The 24,750-nt window shown below is 36.9% G+C and overlaps 1 protein-coding gene across 1 annotated transcript; it reads left to right on the forward strand.

Moving 5' to 3' along the window:
• The first annotated feature begins 10,688 nt into the window (after positions 1-10,688).
• fam83c (family with sequence similarity 83 member C) lies at positions 10,689-18,146 on the forward strand. Its single transcript, XM_077197858.1, has 5 exons — positions 10,689-10,760; positions 10,930-11,455; positions 12,192-12,359; positions 13,403-13,527; positions 15,041-18,146. Exons 2-5 carry the CDS (start codon positions 10,958-10,960, stop codon positions 15,984-15,986), a joined length of 1,737 nt encoding a protein of 578 aa, XP_077053973.1. The 5' UTR covers positions 10,689-10,760; positions 10,930-10,957; the 3' UTR covers positions 15,987-18,146.
• The last annotated feature ends 6,604 nt before the right edge of the window (positions 18,147-24,750 follow it).

Consider the following 24,750-nt stretch of genomic DNA (forward strand, 5'->3'; position numbering starts at 1 on the left):
AAAAATGCAGACAACAAAAAGATTTGTAGGAGTTCAAGGGAAAAGTGGTGTTTGCCTGTGGAAAACTCACCAGCACTATGTACCAATGTTCTGGGTTGTTATCCTGACGTTGCTATGTGTTTGCAAAGGTGTTCTGGGTGGTTAAGTGTTTTTAAGTAGAGCAATACTAAAGCTTGATCAAATTCAAATGGTATGTTTAAGCAGATATAGTTGACTGCAGGCTCCTGTGGACTGTAATGAAACTCTCTGGAGATGCACAGTGTCAATTTTCCTGTTGACACAGTTGAAGCTTTTATCATGTGAAATAGTCATGAGTCTCTAGACAAACCGGCTTTGTCTGTTCTCAAGAGATGATGCGATTATTGTGGCACCTATTAACATATAATGCACTCATGTATGATAGTGCGAGTGATAAAAGAGATTTCATTCATTATTGTTAACGCTGGTTTATACAGATATACGGCTGTTAATAAATTGACACTGAAGTAATAAATATGCTTATATACAGTAATGTGATTTGCTGTCATGTGTTGGTATTCTGTTGAATTTCTGAGTAACATACCTATTGTCATTTTGGGATTTCTAGACATGTTCCACTGAAAGTGCACAAACCGGTCAGGATCTGGTTTCATGGACCTGCTGGCCAAATCATGAAGATCTTTTTGCAATTGCAATCAGTGGTATTCAACTTTGTTGATGTGATGAAAAAACAAACGGATAGATTTTGTGGGGTATTATGTCCAGTGGGACCATTTAAAGATTTAAAATACCAGAATTTGGGGATTAGGAAATGTATTCCTATTTCGTGTGTGTTCTACGACAACAGACCGTTACACTAAATGTCTTCACTGTCACTTTTGATCAAATTAAAGAATCCTTGCTGAATAAAATTAGTAATTTCTTTCAAAATAATATATATTTTTTATTCAAATATCACTCGCATTGTTATTTTGATAATATAATTTGTAATGAAATATTATATCCTGGCTGAACACTTCTCTTGTTGTATTCATGAAAAAAATTCAAATGTTGCCCTTCGTCATCATCAAAGCATGGACAGATAGTCCAGATTACTGTCGCACATTACAGTGAAGCCATTATTTGAGATTCATGTGACTCGTGACAAAGATTGTGCCATGCGGTGTGTCCACAATGTGCTAAGAGACGCCTCATGATTTGACAGCAACAGTCAAAAATGATTTCTTCATAAAACAACTGCAGATTAATCTGTTTTATGTGTCATATGCACAGCTTCTCTGTACTTTTCGATGTGCAAGCATCTGAGATGTATTTTTTATGATCTATAAAGTTGTCTATGAATGTTTTGTATGACTTTAAACGGCTTCATCTGAGAGTTTAAATCTATTATTCAGTACTTTGAACAAAGGAAATGCTGTTTGAATGTTGGCTTGTGTCTGTTTCTCTTTTATATGTCATGGAAAAGTAATGATTCATGTGAGCGGCCGAGCCTCAGGGTGGCTACTTAGAAAGACAGGAAGACCCAAAAATATCTCGCTGTTGGACAATGGAGACAAAAGACAACAACCGGTGTCATTTAGAAGGCATTTGAGAAGTATAATACAACATGTATAAAGTTGTTCATGTTGCACTCATGAAGGTTGCACATTTGCACATGACAGCTAGTCAGGAGCCTGCAAAGACCTGCCCTTCAAGTATGTCTGCTCTCTGTGTCCATTTGTGCTCATCTCTGCATGCACTCATGTAAATCAATCATACAAGTTACATCCTCTATATTTACCATTCAAATGATGCAGACATGCCTTACAAACATAACCGCCATATCAGGGAGATCACATGATGTCGTTTTTGTCCCAAACTGTTGTCCAGATTAAAGAACTCTAACCAGAGTCAAAAGTCAATTACATATCAAGCAGTCAAGAGTATTATTGTATGTTTTGAAATAATGCAATTCACATTTACAACCTTCACTTGTAATGCAATTCACAACCTTTTTCCCTAGGTTGGCAGATTATATGGCAACCAGGCGGTTTGTGTTTGTGTTTGGAGCTCCGTCGAATTGATTCATTAATCCTTGCTTTTCTTCTTTTCAACTAATTTATAAACAAGCACTTTCTATTTTTATATCATGGGAACTTATCCTCGCTACTATTCCTTATAAAAAACAATCGGATTACTTTGATATCGCTACTTAGATCCAACTTTGCGAATCTCGGCTACTAGCCTTTAGTCCGCTAGCATTTCACGCGTGGCCTCGCGCCTACCGACCATCTTATTTTACACCCGTTTCACTGAAAGGATACAGGTTATATCCAGCATTTCACTCCTAAATTAGTAGTGATATTGATAGTATCACTACTAATTTACTGTTCATCTGTTATAATGGCGAACATATCGGATGTGTGTCTAACGTTACCTCTGAGTGCAGGTGAGGACACATTCGAGCTGATTTCGGTACGATTGGAGCTGGAATCGGTGGAGAAACAGATCCGTGGTCTGCTGGAGAAACAAGCCGAGCTGCGGGATCGGCGATCAGCGCTTGAAACGTCACGCGCCGATGCTCATAAGTCAGTGGTTAGTAACTTTTTGACTCCGACTTCGTCTACTCCGTGCGTTTCTCTGCCCAGGAGGACGCGATCATCTCTGGCATCATTCACTCCGGCACCGACACAACACCATGGACCCTGGGTGATCCCACAGCGAAAGACACGAGCCAGGACCAGAGCAAGAACCTCTCCGCCCCTCCCGGTCTTCGAGATCTCCACCCGGAACCGCTTCTCCCCCCTTCGCGAGTCGGAACGCGACGACGCCGTGATCATCGGCAGTTCCATGGTCCGTCATGTCCGCGCTACCTCAGGTAAGGGTACGGTGCGCACTCACTGCTTTCCTGGTGCTCGTGTTCTTGATATCGCCGCACAGGTTCCCGAGATCCTGAACGGTGACGAGCGCGTCGGAGCAGTAGTGCTGCACACGGGAGTAAACGACATCAGGCTGCGGCAGACGGAGGTTCTGAAGAAGGACTACAAGAGCCTGATCGAGACGGTACGCAGCACAGCGCCTGAGGCAACGATCATCGTGTCTGGACCGCTTCCCACGTACCGACAAGGACAGGAAAGGTTCAGTAGATTATTTGCACTAAATGAATGGTTAATGTCATGGTGTAATGAACAGAAACTGCTCTTTGTAAATAATTGGAATCTGTTCTGGGAGCGACCTAGGCTCTACCGTGCTGATGGCCTGCACCCCAGCAGAATCGGAGCGGCTGTTCTGTCGGACAACATCTCCAAGACGTTACACACCATATGACTAGAAAATCAAAGTCCAAATCACAGTCTTTGCTGTGCCAAATTAATTGAAATAAGTAATGTAGAACATTATATAGAAACTGTGTCTATTCCTCGTTTAGTGAGGCCATATAATAAATCTACTGTAGGATCTAGGGAAAATCTTATTGTAATTAAACCTGAAAATCTAAATATCAGTGAACAAAAACAATTTCTAAAACTAGGTCTTCTAAACATTAGATCGCTCACACCTAAGGCGGTTATTGTAAATGAAATGGTCACAGATAATAGTTTCGATGTACTTTGCCTTACTGAAACCTGGCTTAAACCAAATGATTATTTCGGTCTAAATGAGTCCACTCCACCAGGATACTGTTATAAGCATGAGCCCCGTCTGATCGGTCGTGGCGGTGGTGTTGCAACAATCTATAGAGATATTCTTAATGTTATTCAGGAAACAGGTCACAGGTTTAATTCATTTGAAGTACTTGTACTAAATATTACGCTCTTAGATGTAAGAAAGAAATCCCTATTATCTCTAGCCTTGGCTACTGTATATAGACCTCCAGGGCCCTATGCTGATTTCCTAAAAGAGTTTGCAGAGTTTCTCTCAGATCTATTGGTCAATACCGATAAAGCAATAATTGTTGGAGATTTTAACATACACGTAGATAACACAAATGATGCGTTAGGGACTGCGTTTACAGATTTATTAAACTCTTTTGGGGTCAAGCAAAACGTCAGTGGTCCCACTCACCGTCTAAATCATACACTAGACTTAATTATATCATATGGAACCAATCCAACTGATATAGATATTATACCGCAAAGTGACGATCTCACTGATCATCACATGGTAACTTGTATAATACGTACTGCTGAAATTTGTCATGTTGCGCCACGTTATCGACCAGGCAGAACAATCGTTCCAACCACTATAGATAGATTCTTAAATAGCTTACCTGATCTATCTCAGCTGCTCAGTGAACCCAAACAAACAGATGAACTAGAGGAAATGACTAGCAGTTTGAGCACCATGTTCTCTAGTACATTAGATATTGTTGCACCAATTAGATTAAAAAAGGTTAGAGAGAAAACTAAAGCACCTTGGTACAACAGTGCTACGCATGTTATCAAGAGAGAAACTCGTAACTTAGAGCGTAAATGGAAACAAACTAATTTAGAGGTCTTTAGATTCGCGTGGAAAGACAGTATGTCACGTTATAAAAAGGCTCTAAAAGCAGCCAGGGCTGAGCATCTCCGCAAACTAATAGAAAATAACCAAAATAATCCAAGGTTTTTATTTAACACCGTGGCTAAACTAACAAATATACAGACATCACCAGAGCAAAATATTCCGTTACAGTATAGTAGTAATGATTTTATGAACTACTTTAATGAGAAAATAGAAAGCATCCGTAACACAATTGTAAATGTACACTCTTTTATGGTGTCTTATGATTCAGCCTCAATTATCGCCCCTCTAGAACAACTACACCGCTTTACAACTATAGGACAGGAAGAGCTAAATAAACTTATCATTGCATCGAAACCAACAACATGTTTATTAGATCCAATACCCACTAAACTACTGAAAGAAGTGTTACCTGTAGTGGAAGAGCCTCTTCTCAATATTATTAACTCGTCTTTATTTTTAGGTCATGTTCCAAGAATATTCAAGCTGGCAGTAATAAAACCTCTCATTAAGAAACCGCAATTAGACCCAAATAACTTAGCAAATTACAGACCCATTTCAAATCTTCCATTTATGTCTAAAATACTAGAAAAAATTGTGTCCGCTCAATTGTGCTCTTTCTTGCAAGAAAATGAGATATATGAAAAATTCCAGTCAGGATTCAGACCGCATCATAGCACAGAAACTGCGCTAGTTAAAATTACAAATGATTTACTTTTAGCTTCTGACCAAGGCTGTATCTCAATACTAGTTCTACTCGATCTAAGCGCTGCGTTCGACACTATCGATCATAAAATACTCCTGGATCGACTACAAAACTACACTGGTGTTCAGGGACAGGCATTAAGCTGGTTTAGATCGTACTTATCAGACCGTTATCACTTTGTCTGTTTAAATGGGGAAAAATCAAAGATAACGTCAGTAGAATATGGAGTGGCGCAAGGATCGGTGTTAGGCCCTCTGCTATTCTCAATATATATGCTGCCACTTGGTAATATTATAAGAAAACATGCAATTAATTTCCACTGTTATGCTGATGACACTCAATTATATATTTCATCACGGCCAGATGAAAACACTAACTTATCAAATTTGACAGAGTGTCTCAAAGATATAAAATGCTGGATGACACGTAATTTCCTGCTACTAAATTCAGATAAAACGGAGGTATTACTTATTGGTCCAAAAAACTACCCACAAACTCACTTACAATACAACTTTAATATAGAAGGATGTCCAGTTACTTTATCCACTACAGTAAAAGACCTGGGTGTTATACTAGACCGCAACTTGTCATTCGAAAATCATATTTCATATGTTACAAGAACAGCCTTTTTCCACCTTAGAAACATTACAAAGCTACGTAACATGCTATCTGTTTCTGATGCAGAAAAGTTAGTTCATGCATTTATGACCTCGAGACTAGATTATTGTAATGCTATATTAGCTGGCTGTCCTGCATCCTCAATAAACAAGCTACAGTTAGTGCAAAATGCAGCTGCTAGAGTTCTTACTAGGTCAAGAAAATATGATCATATAACACCAATTTTATCATCTCTACACTGGTTACCTATTAAGTTCCGTATCAATTACAAAGTACTATTACTGACCTATAAAGCCCTAAATGGTTTAGCTCCTGTGTATTTAATGGACCTTCTATCGCCCTACAATCCATCACGTTCTTTAAGATCACTAAATTCGAGGCTTCTGGTCATTCCTAGGATATCTAAGTCCACTAAAGGAGGAAGGGCGTTCTCACATTTAGCTCCAAAACTCTGGAATAGCTTTCCTGATATTGTTCGAAGCTCTGACTCGCTGTCCCAGTTTAAAACTAGATTAAAGACGCATCTCTTTAGCCAAGCATTTACATAATGCTTACCTTTTATACCACTGCTGAATAAGATCAAATGCATTTAATATTATAAAACTTGAGGAGTCTGTAGGTTATTTGTATAAGTTGCATAGTACTTACAGTCATTACGTTCCTGTGTATATTGCGTGAATGACGGGTGGTTGGGTAGATATTGTGTTTTGCGGTAGTTGGTATGCCATACGGAACCGTTGCCACTGAACCTGCATTAACGACGACAGTGGGGCTCGACAGCCTTAGTCAAACGGGTCGGCGCGTATGGTTGGGTTGCGGAGAGATTGTGAGATTGTGGTTGGGTCTCAGCAGCAGGAGGGATGTAGAGGTCAGTAAGCAGGGCTGAGTTGAGTGGGGGACGGAGGGGGGTGACTCTGGGACGCAAGAATCACTGTCTTCATGTTTTTTATCATTTACGCCCGTGTTATGGAAATCATTATGAACAGCAGCTACGCTAATTATTTGCCCTTTTTGCTTTTCTGCTGTTATCTCGGGACGCGAGTCCCGAGAAAAACGGCGTTCGTCAGCTCCAGTTTGTATCCAGCCTTTCACAGAGACTTCAGATACGCCAATCACAAAGCCTGTGAAGAGACGACTCAACACCGGCGAAATGGACCCTCTATGGTGGACGGCACTGATCCTCAACAACTCGTCTCAACACCGGCGTGATTACTTGGACTTCCAAAAGATGGAAATGGATAAATATTCTAAATGTTCCGATCCAATCTGACTTGTAATGCTGCCCGAATCATAAATCATGCACTGTTCCTTCGTTGGCCAGAGGAGAACTGGCCCTCCGACTGAGTCTGGTTTCTCCCAAGGTTTTTTTCTCCATTCTGTCACCTGATGGAGTTTTGGTTCCTTGCCACTGTTGCCTTGGCTTTTGGCTTGCTTAGTTGGGGACATTTAATATTCAATAATATTATTGATCTGCCTTGCTTAAGGTGGACGTTGACTCAATTTTCTTTTAGAAACAAACTCTGTTATATTATTTTCATGTTATCACTGTGAAGCTGCTTTGATACAATCTGTATTGTAAAAAGCGCTATATAAATAAAGGTGACTTGACTTGACTTGACTTGACATTTAAGACAATTATAAAGTTTGTCAAACATAACTTTTTTATTGACGTTCTGTCAAATAGATTTGAGGTTTCAGTTTCGTCCTGGTTGCTAATGAAAACAGGTAAAGTGCTCTGGTGAAGTTTGTCACTATTTCGTGTTTTGGAAGAAAATAAAAGAAGAAAAAAGCCCTTATTGTATCCTGTAAATTGAGACTTTTTGTTAATGCAATTAGTATAACATGCTGTTAACTTATATTCTATCTAACATAACTCATTATACTGTACAGTGTGTGGATACTATCTACAGTAATGAAATCTACTCTACCCACAGTGTGATGAGTGCCAAGTTGAGTACAAAAGATTGTGTATCGCTTGTTTTCTTGTGGCAAGCCATTTGAACATTTTTTCTATACAAATGACTAGGCCTAGTACCTAGTTTTTTAAAACACCGGCAAATGTGTTTTAAGGTAATTAAGGCAACAGTTTTTCAATAAAGGAAGAATATGTAAAAGTATGATATTTGAGGTAAAAGTCGCATCTGCTTTTGAGGCGAAACTGGCACAATAATTAACATGATAATAAACAGCCGGCTTCTCCATTGGTTGAAATTACATGGTTAGATTCAGATGTTAAATATCATTTTAAGTTAGGAGTCAACTTCGATATAATCACCATATTTATAATGAAACATCATACTTAAAAATATTATATTAATCGTATCATATAATAAAATATCATGTATTGTTATTACTGTAAATCTATATTAATTTATTATGGGATCTCCTTCAATGCTTTCAGAATCTTTGTATCTCTTTTTTTTAATATATAACATATTTTAATAACAGTATGCTTATTGTACTTTTATTTATCAAAATAAACTGAAAATAGTACAAAATTTGCTAAAGTGGTTGTTTTGAACAAGTATTAACTTAGACATTTTTCAAAACATATTATTTAACCTAAAGTATTTGTATAAATAGTGTGTACCTTTAGCTCCATGCTGGTTTTACCCATGTGTGGGGTAAAAGGCCCACCTTGCCATCTATTTATATGATTTTTAAACTAAATAAACCACTTTTATGATTTATTTTCACACAAAATCTGTTGCTCCATCAACAGATGAACTTAAAGGCTATTTTAATAATATGCAGACAACTTTGGGAGACAGAATAAAAACACAAGAATATATTTGTAAATATTTATTTAAACAGTAATCCTACACATTTAAAAAGCTTAATCTCAGTCACACATAAGAAACGAACAGTTCTGTATCATATAATGTCACCAACAACTAATCTGGGAGAAATAGTAGAAATATGCCTTTATTGTATAAGTCTTTCAACACTTCCTACAGGATCAGGGGCCTCATTTATAACCGTTGCGTGAGCACAAAAAAGGCCCTGAAAGATGCGTTTATAAAAAAAGATGAAAGATGATTTATAAAAACAAACTTGACGGGAAAATTTGCGCACCTGCACGCAAACTCTGACTCATGCGTAGGCTACGAACATTTTGGAGATGGAGCAGTTTGGCGACACCGATGGTGAGCTGGAGTTAAATGTCTTTTTGGTCACTTTTAGACAGAAAATCTAAAGAAAATTATACATATACAGAAAGATAATACAAATATATTTTCACTCACCAAGCCTATCACATGAAGCAAACATCCATCCCTTCTTAAATGTCCGCGCCAGCGAGCGCGTTGGGCCTTTTAGTGAAACTGACGCATATATAGCCGTAAATCTTCATTACAAGTCCTAATCATAAATACAGTCCGTGTTCACAATAGTAGTTTAAATAAATAAAAGAATGATTTAAACTATGTTTTACTTCTGATGTAAACATTTAGATTAAATATGCCATTCTGATTAATGGAGTGAAACACTTAAATTACATGAAATCATTACTGAGAAGTTACAACATTTTTTATATAATTTATAAATTTAATAAATAGAAATATTTGTTGTGGATGCAATGCTTTCGAACACTTTTCCTCTGGCATGCTGTGTTTTAATGTTTTAACTACAGAGATAATTGCTTATCATGATAATAGCAGTTTGTCTGAGAAAATAGTTTTGTGCAAATAATGCACAACAAGATCTATCTGTTTCCATTAAAAATATAAATCAATTAAAAATGCTCTTTGGCCAGTGGAAAAGATAGTGTAAAATACATTTCAGAGAGTTTTTCCTCAATTTGATTTATTTATTCAAAAACAAGGCAAGGAAAGGCTACTAAATTATTTTTTTATTAATGTAACTAATGTGACAGCACATCCGCATTTCATATTTTCCTAATGTCTTGTGCCGTTAAACATGTTATCACGTGGATGAATAATCATATGCAAATGATATGCAGATGAGGATATTAATAGTAAAACTAGGCGTTGTAAGCTCCATAATTTCTTGCTGCGTCCCAATTCGCCTACTTATACTACGCCCTAAAAGTATGTACTCTTTTTGTGAAGAAAAAGTACATACTTTTGAGTGTGTAGCAAAAGAGTTGGCAAGCTTTTGGACATAGGCCTACTACTTCGTCATCTTTAACGGACAGCTCTGTCGCGTGCATCACCGTGGCTGTCAATCATCTCGTCACAGTTAAAATCCTCCATTCAATCTAATATAATTTCTTACCGTTTCTAAGAGAAATGTAGTAGCTCGTTCATCTGCCAGTCGTGGGTCTTTCATGCAGAGACTCTCACTCTCCTCATGTGTTTGCAATTTGAATGTAATGATGCATGTAAAATTTAATGGCTAAACGTATCTTTACAAAAGTTCACAATGCTGCTGCAAATGCAATATAACGTAGCCAACATTGAATAAATAAATTTTCGTCAGGTTAGATACTGATAATTAATCACTTAAACCCCTTTATCTAAACCTCTCTACACAACCGCCGGACTCGCGCGTCCTCCCTGTCTGTAGTTTTTTAACACTTTTCACTCGTGTTTGTAGTTCTAACCGAATCCTCGTCCAAGCGTGATGGGTTGTGGGCAATATCAGCCGTTAGAGTGTGCATCGATCTGCACTTCGGATTCTGACCGGATATAGTAGACCATCCGGGTCTCTTTGGAACACTCATTTCAACATACTACGATTTGGGACGTAGGCTACTAGTTCTATTTTCGAAAACTATTTAGGACGGATAGTGTGCGAATTGGGACGCAGCACATGTTTCACTATCTTGTATTGGTACATGTTTCACTAGCTTGTATCGCCCCGCCCACGCTATGGTCTCGTGAATAATCATGGTAGCTCCAGCCATTGGAACCAAATATTTCAGGAACCGAATATATTGTAAATACGGCCTGCCATAGTTTTCTTTCCACATGACGTCAGAGGAGGAGGAGCATCTGATTGGACAAGGCAGCCGCAGGTGAGCGCGCAGGTGGAGCGCAGCGTTGAGTTTCCCAGTAGCTCACAACAATACGCGGGGAGGCCTCTGGGAATAACGCACTCCAACTACCATGACATAAAACAAGGTCAGCTTTGGAATACACCAGTTTTAATAACCGAATGCTTGCTTTAACTTTTGTGAACCCCAGATTACTTGGAGAAACATAAGTCGTGGAAATGATGAGTTCCGAGGCTCTGCGTCCGACCACGAATCATGCGCGTAAAGGGAAGCTCGCCACCAGAGTGGAGGATGTGAAGAACCCCTGGAGACACGGATCAACACTCGAGCTCAGCCACAATGAAGCCGCGCGGCTCGCCACCGACGCGCTGCTGGAACAGGGTGAGAAGGAGTATAAAAAAGTCTTGCATGACGAAAGAGAACTGAGCTTTCTGTCCTCGCTGGAAATACGTTATATCACCGAAAATGTGGACAAGAGTAGCGGCGCGGACAGCGGGACTAATGGAGTGGACATGGAGGAAGGGGACACGGTGTCCGAGCTCACTTCAGGGACTTATTTCCCCATGATGTCCGACGATGAGCCTCCAATATTGGAGCTGGGCTGGCCAGAGCTTTCCAACCGATGTGGACCTACTGAGGCGAAGATATACTTTCAGAGGGACAAGTCGCAAAATGTCAAAGATCTCATTCGATCACTTATTAGTAAAGCCAAGAAGGTAAGGACAACTTAAACCCTCGTATAGGCAACCATAGAAAAAGCTAAAAAAAACATTGTTCTAACGCCATTTCCATACTTGTGGTTTACAATATGTTCTCCATGAAACTTGCATTTATTTGTTTGTGACGTCACACGTAAACATGATACTTTTAAAATCAGCTTTCAGATATTTTTCATTTGGAATTTTTTCAAATTTTACGTACCTCATAATGTGCCTAAGGAATAATTAGACCGACTCTGACCCCCAAAAAGTATTTTTTAACACATTTAGTTTGATGTTTTCTTTATCTAATGGAGGCAACATTCCGACATGTATAAGTGTGACTTAAAGCCATAGTTCACCCAAAAATGAAAATTCTGTCATCTACTCACCCTTATGTTGTTCCAAACTGGTATGAGTTTTGTTTCTTCTGTTGAACACAAAAGAAGATATTTTGAAGAATGTTGGTATAATCAAATAGTCGACGGTTGCCATTGACTTCCAGTAGGAAACAAATACTATGGAAGTCATTTTTGGGTGTACTATTCCTTTAAATGTCCAAATGTTTTAAATGCTTTAAATTAAACTACTGGAGAATTTCTAATTGCATAAACATTGTTACATTAAACATTATTAGCAACTTGACTGCTAAAATGGCTTGATCATTATCATTAAAATTGTTATCACACCTCAAGATCAGTGATGTAGTTTATTGTAATGCATGTCCTACCATCAACTTTTCTGTGCAACACAGGTTATCGCAGTAGTCATGGATATTTTTACAGACGTGGACCTGTTCTGTGATTTAGTGGAGGCCTCCAACAAGCGCAGGATTCCTGTATATGTTCTACTGGACGAGAAGAATCTCTCCCATTTCTTGAGCATGTGCTCTGAACTAGACATCCAGAATTCACACTTGAGTGTAAGTCAAACACTGACGCGCTCATAGAAAATGCATTTTGTGTGGCGCAGCTCATGAGTTCTTATCCCTGCACATAATAAGAGGTTTTCAATGAGATGGGTGTTCTCAGTTTTAGGAATACATCTGTCAGTCAACAGAATAACATAAGTCTTATGTAAGTTGTCTTAAGTCCATTAGGTCATTCCGATAAAAAGCTAAATATTTTGTTGTTTCAAAGCATTTTTGTCAAAACAAAACCTCTTTTAGTCAACTTTATTCATTTATTATTAATAATATACACTACTGTTCAAACGGAATATTGTAAAACATTATTACAATTTAAAATAACTGTTTTCTATTCTATGAATATATTGTAAAATGTAATTTATTCCAGTGATCAAAGCTGAATTCAGCATCATTACTCCAGTCTTCAGTGTCACATGATTCTTCAGAAATCATTGTAATATGATGATTTGCTGCTCAAGAAACATTTCAGATTATTGTCAATGTTGAAAACAGTTGTATAGATTTTTTTCAGGATTCTTTGATAAATAGAAAGTTAAAAAAAACAGCATTTATTTGAAATGGAAAACGTTTGTAACATTATAAATGTCTTTACTGTCACTTTTGATCAACTTAATTGAATTCTTGCTGAATAAAAGTATTAATTTCTATTTTTTTTTTAAAAATAATCTTACTGACCCCAAACTTTTTAATAGTAGTGTATAATGTTACAAAAGCTTTCTATTTCAGATCAATTCTGTTCTTTTGAACTTTCTATTCATCAAAGAATCCTGAAAAAAAATGTACGTTACTGTTTTCAACATTGACAATAATAAGAAATTATTAATATTACACAATATTACTGTTTTTACACTATTTTTGATCAAATAAATGCAACCTTCTAAGCATTAAAAACATTTTTATAAAAATATTTCTGATCCGAAGCTTTTGAACGGCAGTGTAGGTGAACCAGAAATCCAATTCAAATTTTATACAAAATATACCCATGTTTTTTAATCAACTGATTAGTTAACATTTGTGTAATGCTGCTTTTTTTTCAGAATATGCGTATAAGAAGTGTATGTGGAGACACGTACTGCACCAAAAGTGGGAAGAAATTCACAGGTCAGGTTCAAGAGAAATTCATGATCATTGACTGTGAGGAAGTCATAGCTGGATCCTATAGGTATGTTAATCACGTCATATGTGTTGTTTGTCCAAGCAATACGGTTTTAAAAAATGCATTATATAATCATAATTTTAACCAAATATCATAATTGCTACAGTGATATTTATTTACTACTGTAAATCCTTTAAATGATGGCACTTTAAGAACATTTTTTAAATGTTTCTTTGATGACAGTGGTAAAATAATACCACATAATCTATAAAGGGCTGTACCAGTGATTTGATATAAGATACAATAATTAACAGCAAAAATCTTTATAAGCTGATAAACCAGCACATGTCAGTGTGCGGCATGCTACGCTAACATGCATGAACATCATGTCACAGCACGAGTTTTGAAAGCCAACGATGCAAGAAGCAACTCGAAATCTTTCTCAGGAGGAATTCAGTTGCATTGAATTATTCAAGTTGAAATACCCATCAGTCCAGGCTTATCTCATTTCAGTCATATCACTCTGTATTATGTAAAGCATTTAAGCCATGGCAGCATTTTGGTAGGGAGATGACAGGACGTGCACCTCATGTGCCTGAGCAGCTTAGCAATGAAAACATGATGATTCTGCATTTCTCCGGCACAGTGTTAGCATTGGCATTAGCCATCAGCTTCCTAGCCTCAGTGGCTAACTTGGTGGATTTTCGTTTAGTGAAACTGATGAATTACAAAGTTGTTTTTAAAAAACATTTGGGAGCTGAGACCCGACAAGCAATTTCAGTCTTGCATGGATGATGTCTAAATGGCTAATCTGCTCCTCAGTTATGATGATTAGGAATTATTAGGAGGAATGAGTTTGTGAAGGAGTTGTCTTGTTATGTCAGGGTTGGTGCGACTGATAGCGGCCTTTGAGTGTTATTAGTGTGGATAGTGGGTGAGGCCACACTCATGTTAAAGGCTTTGCCCATATAATAGCCAACGGGGAGTTTTGTTTGAATATAAGTGCATACAGTTTAAAGGGAAATTGCTTGCAAACATAGTTCTGTGATACTAACGATTTAGAAGTTTTAGAACTTTTGTGACGGATAAATAATTAACAGAGATTGTATGCATGCTGTCTTTTGTGACCGGAAAAGACTGCGATGATCTAATGTAATGCTTATCACATGTTCTTTTATTTCAGTGTCATGCAAGACATTTGAGTAATGCCACAAACAGATGGTTAGCTTGAACGCAGTTAAACACTTGTTAGCATAAGTCAACAGAACCATCCATAAAACTGTAATTGAGGATTCGATTGTAACCTTTTCACCCAGGCTGGATAGAATCTTTGGACCTCATTTATGAAACCCAAGCAGAACAAGTTTCTGTGTGAATTACAAAAGCATTCCGTGCAAAAACAATTTATGCGAAAAATTATTTTCTTAACAACTTTATGGAAATTTGTTCTGCTCATGTCTCATGAATGAATCCCTTTGTGTTGGTGGCACGTTTGTTTTATAGTCTAATTTTCTATAAAATGTGCATTTGTTCCAAGAACAATTTCAGGTTATACTCTTATGCTCTTTTCCCTCTCTAGTTTTACATGGCTTTCCGCTCAGGTCCATAGCAACATGCTAATGCACTTCTCCGGCCAAGTTACGGACTGCTTTGATCGGGAATTCCGCTGTATGTATGCAGATTCCCAAATAATAGACCGTTTCCACAATCCAGATGAAGACGACCTGCCCGGTTACTCTTACAACATGCCGGCCCCAACCTTGGGCTTGGACGTCCTTGCAGACTACGGCAGTAAGGAGCGAGTGTATTCTGAGAACTCCAGTAGCCAGTCCAGTGGTAGCGTTTCCAGCATCAAAGCTGCTCCTCCAGGCATGAAACATGTTTACAAAGTCACGCATGACAAGAAGAACCCGGACAACTTGCAAAAGACTCCTGACAGGAAAGGGGTCACTCAAATGCCACCGGGATCCAACAAAGGAAGAGGTTCTCCTAACGACAACCGCCAAAGTCCGACGGTTGAACGCCCTTCCTTAGTTCAGTCCGCTGGAGTGGAATGGGCCAAAGTTGGAGCCGCAGAATACCTACGCACAAACATTGCTGGACAGACATCCAAAATCCAGTCTTTAGGTCTCTACAGTTCTCCAAAACCTCCATCACCAACTCAACAATCTCCAACCGACAACAGGATTTCCCCAAAACATCGACTCCCTGCCCCTTTCCTCAGTAAGTTCACTGATTTGTTCAGCACAAAGGACCCTCACGTCCTCCAGAAGAAGCCTTCTCATTCTTCTCCGTTTGGCGGGCCAGATCTTTCTCAGAACGAACCAGAGAGTAAGCAAGTTCCTCCTCCACCAGGACCCATGCCAGCGGACTGGATTGCCCCAGAGAAAGGGATATATCGGCGGGACGAGAAACGCATGACGTTAGGTCACAGCAAATTGGACCTTGTCAACCATTACAACAAGTTGAACAAATCCAAGCAGGTATATAGTCGCTTTGAGCTAAAGAACAACATGCCTCATTAATGCTGGGCCTGATTGATCATTCTTTCTTGGAGTGAGATTGTTGCTCATTTTGTACACAAGACTAAAAAAATCAGCCAGGAGTGAAAGGCGAAATGTGTGTTTTGAGTGAATTTGTATTTTGAATGAAAATTAAGTACTTTGTGCTAATGCTGCTTTCAAGTTTTTCTGGGAAGTTCCTATATATTGTAATCGCGACATGAAGTGATTTTGGTCATAATAAACTGTATGCAATAGGGGAATTTCATATCTTTCTTGAAGACAAGAATCTGTAGTGCTAGTGCAACAGCATAACAGCATGAAGGATAAATTAATTGCATGTTTACATAAAAAAATGATATTCACTTATGTATATTATTAATTTAATATACATTTACACACACATTTATACACATATTTTTTTTTTTAATTAAAGTGACATGAAGGCCAATTATAACAAACTCAGAATTTGTCTTCTGCTCTGTAAATGCATATAAATGTATGTACACACACACATATATGTATACACGTATTGCATACATATGTATATGTGTGTATATATATTTATATTCATATTCATATATATGTGTGTATGTATGTGTATATATTTGACCCTAGAAGGTCGTATAGGACCAATGAATGAAAGAATATTTATATATATATATATATATATATATATATATATATATATATATATATAAATATAAATATATATCCAAGTTCAAATTCAATACCAAGTTTTTTTCCCCTGATTCTTTAATTTACATGCCCCTAATTCGGACAGTCTGAGCTTAAAGAAAAGTTTCCCGAATGATGATTATGACGTTGTTGTGGTGCTCTTGATGTAAATATGAGCATTCTTACATGATTTGAAGGCAGTGTTAGTATTTTGTACCAGTACATTGTACTTTTAGTGTTTGTGCTGTATATAAAACCTAGTGTACATGAACCATTGCTTCATAGGGCATTTTTGTACTCTTGATGTTTTTCTATCCGCCGCTTTAGCTGGCAAAGCAGATGGTGTTGATTTAAATGTAGCCACTCTGTCTGACACTAAGTATTACCCTTGGATAGCATCATTCAGGAGGTTACACGTGTAGTCTTCCAAATGTTCTTGTGTTTTTACTAAAATGTGATTCTTTTGTCACTTAAGACATGCATTTAGAGACTCTAAAATGCACTTTGGGTAATTTTGCAATTAGCTGCTTAACAATAAAGTACTGTATTACTTCAGTGAAGCCTATAGTATAGACTCACTGCATCTCACAGTGGTCTCTGATGCAATAGAAGCTAATTGCAAGGAAAACATGATTTACATTATTATTATTTTATTAAAACAGGTAAGCTTTTCCACCTTTTGATACTTTTGCTAATTAGTGTTTAGAAGTCTTTGAAACAGCCTACATTGAATGCCATATAGCGTTTGATGGATCTGTTGTCACTTAATATATGCATCTTTGACTCAAATCTATAGATAACCTCCAATTCAATCTTAATCTACAAGCTTTTTATCCGACAAGTAGGAGATACTGTGAATAGGTGAGCTTGAAAAGAAGATTCACTTTTCAGATGTTAAAGTGTCCTTGTAGATCTGATTCAGAATCATCTCTGATCACCAGATACCTTCATACAGAGAAGAAGTGGTTGAGAAACCCGTGATCTAGAGTAAAGGTACAAAAGCTATTAAAGTAGAGCTGATCCAAGGTCAGATTTTGCATTCATATCCACAACACGTAAACATAAATATGAGATCGATAGGAGCGGATCCTTAGCATTTTCCAGTTGAATATGTTTAGACATGATTACAGGTAAAGTGTTAACATTTGCTACACAAGCCAATAACTGTCTATTCTGACTTGAAAAGGCCTTAAACATACTAGTGCATTCTTAGCAATGTAGTTGGTGCATAATAGTTTTTCATTGTAAACATTTATTATTCTTTGCTCACCTTTTTGTCTTGGTAGTGCCTTCCAGTGACTTTTTTATGTGTTGTTTGCATTTTTATGTACATATGAAAATCAAATCTTATAAAATGTGATCTATTAACATGGGGAGTGTGTAACTTACTTTTATAACTGCAGATCTTTACATGTAATCTGTTACATGTGACTTGCATAACTTTTCCAACAGTGTTACCAAAGACTACCATAAATCAATAAAGTGTATGTTCCTCTTTTTTTCAAACCAGATTTTGTACGCGTAGTAACAAACAGCATTCTAGTATGTATTTTAAAAAGGCAAAAATGTTTTTAAATTCTTACAGTTTAAATCAGTTACTGGCAAAAAATGGTAGTGATGCTAACTACTCTTTTCAGTCATGGAAAGTAACGTGACACAGTTCAGTGAATTGTTTCGTTCAAAAAATGTTTCTTTAGTGTTTACAGAATTTCAGAAAACTGCTTTTCATTAGTTGCATTAAGTGCAAAACTATTTTTAAGATTAATACTATCATCCTAATCGGAATCCTTGTTATTTTGTGGCTGGCATCAACCACCCAGAACACCCAACCACCCAGGACATCCTAGCAACACCCTAGCAACCACCCAGAACTGCTGCCTAGTAACAACCACATTGCCATATTTTCTTCAGATGTCTGTTTTTCATTGATTTTTTATTAGTTGCTTTCAGTGTAAATTGATGCTTAAAGGCCCGTTCAGATAACTATCCTATATTAGCATACACACAAGTGGATGATATTGTTCTGTTTATTCTATGCGCGTGCTTCTTTGTCACTTTAAATGCTCGAGGATGGATTCTGGTGGATTCTGATTGGCAGCTGGATAAAATCTTTCCAAAAAGGATATTTCTCTGTGCCGTTATTGTTATAACTGTGGTGTGTACTCTTTATTATTATATTTATAGTCCTTGGTGTGAATGTACAAAGCCCCTAAAGGCAAAAAATCTGCGAGAGAACGCAAAGTTTCTCAGAGGAACTGTTGACATTTGCAACGCAAAAGCATTGACTTCTTATTTTTCTTCTCTGTCACTATTCCGCTGGATCTTGTCTCACGTACGGCCATTTCCGGAAGACAGGGATTATTAGGCTACAAAGTTATGAATATGGATATTTTTCTTACAAAAATGCACAGCTGTGCTTCAGAAGGCCTTTATTAACCCCGTGGAGTCATATGGATTACTTTTATGATGGATGGATGTGCTTTTTGGACCTTCAAAAACTCTATTCACTTCCATTATAAAGTTTGGAAGGGCCAGAATATGTTTTAATATAGCTCTGATTGTGTTTGGCTGAAAGAACACAGTCTTAGGATGGCTTGAGGGTGAGTAAATTATGGGATAATTAAAATTTTTGGGCAAACTAACCCTTTGAGCCTGTCTGATACTATCACCCTAAATGACATCCTTCATGTTTTTGGTAGAAAACTCTCCGCTATATTTCTTATTAGTGCATATATAATTTCTTTAGTAACTGCTTTTTGAAAGGGTTACTTTACTATAGTTTTTATTTAGTTTAATTTTAAATACTATATTTAAATAATAGAATATGTTACTAATAATATACTGTTTTCAGTAAGAAGTTATTATTTTCAGTGTCTTGTGGTTTGGCAAGCAACATCATCAGCGCTGTGTAGTAAGTGAAAGTCCTTGCTTGACCAGAACATCCACATTCTTAACACATAACACATACTGAAGAGTATAGTGCAGTTTTCCGCATGATATTCTATAGAAACAATTAGTGTTTACAATCCACGTTCTCATCGTAACCGCCGTAAATGTAATCACCTGCCATCAGGTTATATGAATACAGCTCACCTCTCACCTGCTGTAGATCATCTTTCCGTGTTATTGTAAACCATTAGACCACATTAAATGTCATTTAATGGCAGTTTTATATAATTATAGGGTGTGATTATAACGGTGTCAGTTTGTGTGTGTGTGTTTGTGTTTGTGTGTGTGTGTGTGTGTGTGTGTGTGTGTGTGTGTGTGTGTGTGTGTGTGTGTGTGTGTGTGTGTGTGTGTGTGTGTGTGTGTGTGTGTGTGTGTGTGTTTTGAGTGCCTCTATAGCTAAATGCTTTTTTGGCGAGACTGTTTTGAGGTTTGTCGGCTCATCTAGCTTGTAGGCTCCAAATGCAAGTTTTAATTTTCTTTTTTAATATAGTTAAAAGCATCAAAACCTTGGATTGAAAGCATTTTTAGTTCCCCAAAGAACCTTTCAGAAAACAGTTAAAGATCTAAAGAATCTTTTCCCACTATAAATAACCTGTTGGTTGTGGATTGGAAATGTTCCATAGATGTTACAGGTTCTTCATGGAACCATCAGTTTCAAGAGTTGAGTCGGTTTGAGATGTCTAAGTAGGTCTAGTTTCCAACAGAAGTGTGCAGGGTGGACTGGATTTGCATGCTTTAAACTGCTGACCTGCTTTGCTGTCTGTTCGAGAGTAACTTTACCCTCATGGTCTTGTTTCAGCTACGGCCCACATCATTAACCATTCTTAAAGTCAAAGAGATGAAGATGTGTGTAGTGTTACGGCAAACCTCTAACCGGTAACTTACTTGAAGGGACTTTATGTTGTGAATGTTGTGGTAAAATCTAACCACATAAATATGATCGCTAAAAGCTCATTATACTGTTAGGTATTCTGTGTATTCTGTGCATTTCCTTGAGAAAATGTTCCTGTTATGAAAAGTTTTTCACAGCCTATTATGTGAGGGGACTTGTAATTTCCCAGGATCAGCTCGGCCGTTCTCTATTGATAAAACGATTTGAGTTAGCATGACATCAGATTTGACCCTATTTACTTTCTAATTCGGTTTCCTGCTTTTATTGTGAACAATTGAATTCCAAAGAACTGAATTTCTTCATAATCTGTAATCAAAGTAAATAATTGCTCTTCCCCTGAAGTGATTTTTGTTTTCTGCTGAAATCACTGTGGCCACATGGGCTTCTGGATAATGATCCAATCAATACAATGGATAATGGATGTTTTGAAATGCATTTAATGGATGAATGTAATTGTATTTTCATGGATAAATTGAAGTCCGTTGTACTTTATTTTTTCCTGTTATATTTCTCTCTAAAATACGTCAAGTTACAGAAGTAAAATGGGTTGCATACAGGTATAAATCTAAAGGGAAAAATAGAAAAATCAGATTTTTATCCATTGCAGTAAGTAATGGAATGGATCATGAAAAGTGGATATTTCAGACCTGAATGTGAGTTTGCATGAGGATGAATAATATTTTGTCCCAGGCATCAGGCCATGTTTGTTTGAGCCTCCGCCTGCTGGAAACTAAAATGGTCATCAGAACGTAGTGGCTGAAGATTAAGTTCACCCTTGAAAGCATCTCGACCCATCCCAACAGTAACACTTTTTAAGAATATTTTGCTACTCGTTATTATTGCCATAACCTGCAATTAAAATAGTGTTAACCAAGATTAAAGCCGAAGTGTGTAATTTCTCTAACGTTACCTTTAGTGTCACCAAACAGAATTTTAAAAATTATGATTTTCCCTTTTCCATTGGTCAGACCAACAGATAGTCCCGCCCCAATCTCACGCTATTGGTGGAGCCCCATAAAAAAGCAGTTCCCTATTGGAAAGTTTTCAGAGAATCTGCATTATAAAATAACTAGACTGAATAGCCCTTTAAACTGTCACGATTATTAATCATCATCTTGTTGTTATTCGATCTAATCTCAGTTATTTGAGCTAACTGTAACAATTGTACAGTTTAAAATTCAATTGCATTTTGCCATTCAAATAAGGGAATTCTAAAGTGCTTAAAGCAATGCCATTAAATGTGCAATGTTGTGTTTTCTTTTCCGGTGAAAGAATAAAGAATATAAAGAAAGAAAGAGACACTGTTATGAAGTGTGCAAAGATATTTATACGAAATGAAGGTTTGTGGGTTTAATAAAACTACATTATAGTATATTATATTATATTATATTATTTCATAACATTAAAGTAAATGGTATTGGCCTATTTAAAATAATATTATGATATTTATGGCATTAATCTTCAGCACAAAATACATGATCATGATAGTAACAGGTCTATACTTTAACTTATGGCAGGTGAAAAAGAAAATGGTTTTAGAAGCAAAGCAGTTTGACGAACAATTATGTAACAAACATTAATCTGCAATGACTAATCATTTTACAGTGACACCAGGACCGTTCATTATAGTAAATATAGGGTAATTTATTCACTTGTTCATTTTCACATGAACTTTCCATGATGTTCCAGGCGGTTTGACCTTTCAATTTTAAGATTCACCCAAAAGAACAAACTCAAAGGCCTGTATGAATACTGCAAAAGAAGCTTTTTGTGAGTGTATGGACTGGTTTCAATCTGCTGACTGGTTCACGGTTTTGTTGTGTAAAGCCGTCAGTGCATCATACCAAGCCACGTCGGTTGTGTGTTGAAAGGTGTTTTGTTATTTGCTTTCTTTGCCAGACCTCCTCCCTTTCTTACTCGGAACTCAGTACATTGTTTCTCAGTGGGTCACAACAAATACATTTACTCTATTTTAGGTTGGAATTTCCTTATTACCTTTAACCACACAGAGGTTTCAAAGACAAGTCACAACTTCAATTAGAGACTGATGTTGGTATTTTCGAAATGCTGACTGAAGTTACTGCCAATGGTTTAAATATAAAAATGAATGTAATCATTGCTTTTAAATCATCGCATTTTAAGGTTGCTACTTATTTTATTCTGAATTTTATTTCAACAGCTTTCGATTTTTTTTTAACAATATCTATTTTGTCCTTATAGCCGATTCCAGAGCTTATGTACATTTGGAGCATCATTTTTAATTTAATTTTATATTTTTCTTTTTTTTTTTTAAATCTCATTCAAAAGTTTGGACACATTTAACATTGGCCGCCCCGAAATGATGAATTAAGTAAATTAATTTAAAATAAATAATACATTTAAAATGAAACGTATGTTTTTAAAGTCTTTAAACCACTTTGATCTCATTAAACCTGAAATGTTATAATATTTATAATAAATATTAAGTAGGTGCTTTAAATCTCTTGACTTGTAGTGTATATAAACATGTTTTTTTTTTCTTGATGCTTCCTTCCAGTATTGACTAGCTCAATGACAAAGGCCTTTTCCCCCCCAAGTCTCCTCTTTAACAAACATCAAAGCCTCAGGAGACAGAGTCAAAGCTTGCCAATTTTTTTCCCGGTCGGCCACATTCACTTCCCTAATATGTCTGGTTACAGTCTGTGCACTCCAAAAGGTGTCTGAGTACTTTGAAGTGCAACTGGGATAAAGATTTTTTTTGCGGCCTTATACAAAAAAATGTGATGCGATATGGACCGACCTGATGACATTTTAAGGTGTTTTTTAGCTGAAGTATGTGACTGAGCCTGTTGGCTGAAAGAGTGCCAAATATCTGTGTGTTTGAACAGTGGGCCACTGCCTGAGGGAGAGCTGATCAGCTAATGCTGCTAATGCTCAGCCGTCAGCAAACTGTCGAGCAAGAGCGGGTACAGTAGCCCTCTCACTCTCACACATGAGTGTTCGTTCAGTTATGCCTCATAACTGCCAAGATGATTCATTTGTTCTGACAATAAATGTTCCAACACTTTTATTTAATTTGAATAATACACAGGGATATTTGACTCACATCGGATGGTTACATTGTCGCTATCCTCAAAAAAGTTCAAATCCATTTTTGACGTTCTAGAGGAGTGTAGCTCATAAAATCTGTATATGTTATATATATATATAATATATATATAATATATATATATATATATATATATATATATATATATATATATTATGTTTACATTTTATTTAAAATGTATTTATTTATTATTTATTTCTGTATTGTGTATTGTAGTGTTGTAATGTGACCAACAATGTTTAACCCTTAAATGCATTAATGTTTAACCAGTCATTATTACATATTCAGTGACCCGGATCTAGATCTATCACAGAGAATCTCTAACCACCAAAATTGCAATCAGAACCAATATCAAAATCAATATTTTGATAGCTGACAGCTTCTTCACCATCAAGTGACAGCGACACTAATATTTGATTTCGTACAGCTCTGCAGTAAATCTGATGATACTTGTGTAGGCTATTCTTTTGTTTTATGCCTGTGGTAATTATGAGTTAAACGTCACGCCATCATTGTGTATCATTGTCATATTGAGGAATAAAGCTGAATTGCACTTATTGAGTCATCAGAGATTCAATTATTGTTTTGCAGAAAACAATACTTATACTATTACCTTAGGTCACTAGTGAGCCTATACTTTTTACAAAAAATAAAATGGGGGGGGGGGGGGGGGGGGGGTGTTGCAACAATATATGGTTTCTGTGTTTATTATATAGGTTTGGTTTTTTTTTTTGGTGTGTGTTTGTTTTTTTGGTGTGAAATATGAGCCGGATGTGTTGTTGTGTGATTCATCCAGAGAGATATATGGCAGTTAGAGGTTTACTTTAGATAATGTGCTACAGGCACTGTTTAATCTGTGCTGAAAGCTGGAAACTGTAGAGGTGGGGCTGAAACTGGCTTTGCTTCGGCATGTTTAAGTTTTAAACCTAAATGTCAGCGTTTGTTGTAGCTGAATCCAGGCCATCCAGAATGAGAAAGACGTTATAGATTAACTCGGATGCATCTAATGCCATAAAAATCTAAAATGTTTTCACTTCATGAGTCTATTTTGTATAGGCTATGCTTTTTACATTTATAACCGCTTAAAACAGAGGTGGCACTGTTGCATATGGAAAAGTGACCGAATTAGTTCAGAACACCCTGTCAGGGTTTGTAGCATTATTGATTATCTCTCTGTAAAT

The sequence above is a fragment of the Siphateles boraxobius genome, unplaced genomic scaffold (genome assembly GCF_051911475.1).
Source record: "Siphateles boraxobius isolate OS27281-9 unplaced genomic scaffold, OSU_SipBor_1 41, whole genome shotgun sequence".
NCBI classification, from domain to species: Eukaryota; Metazoa; Chordata; class Actinopteri; order Cypriniformes; family Leuciscidae; genus Siphateles; species Siphateles boraxobius.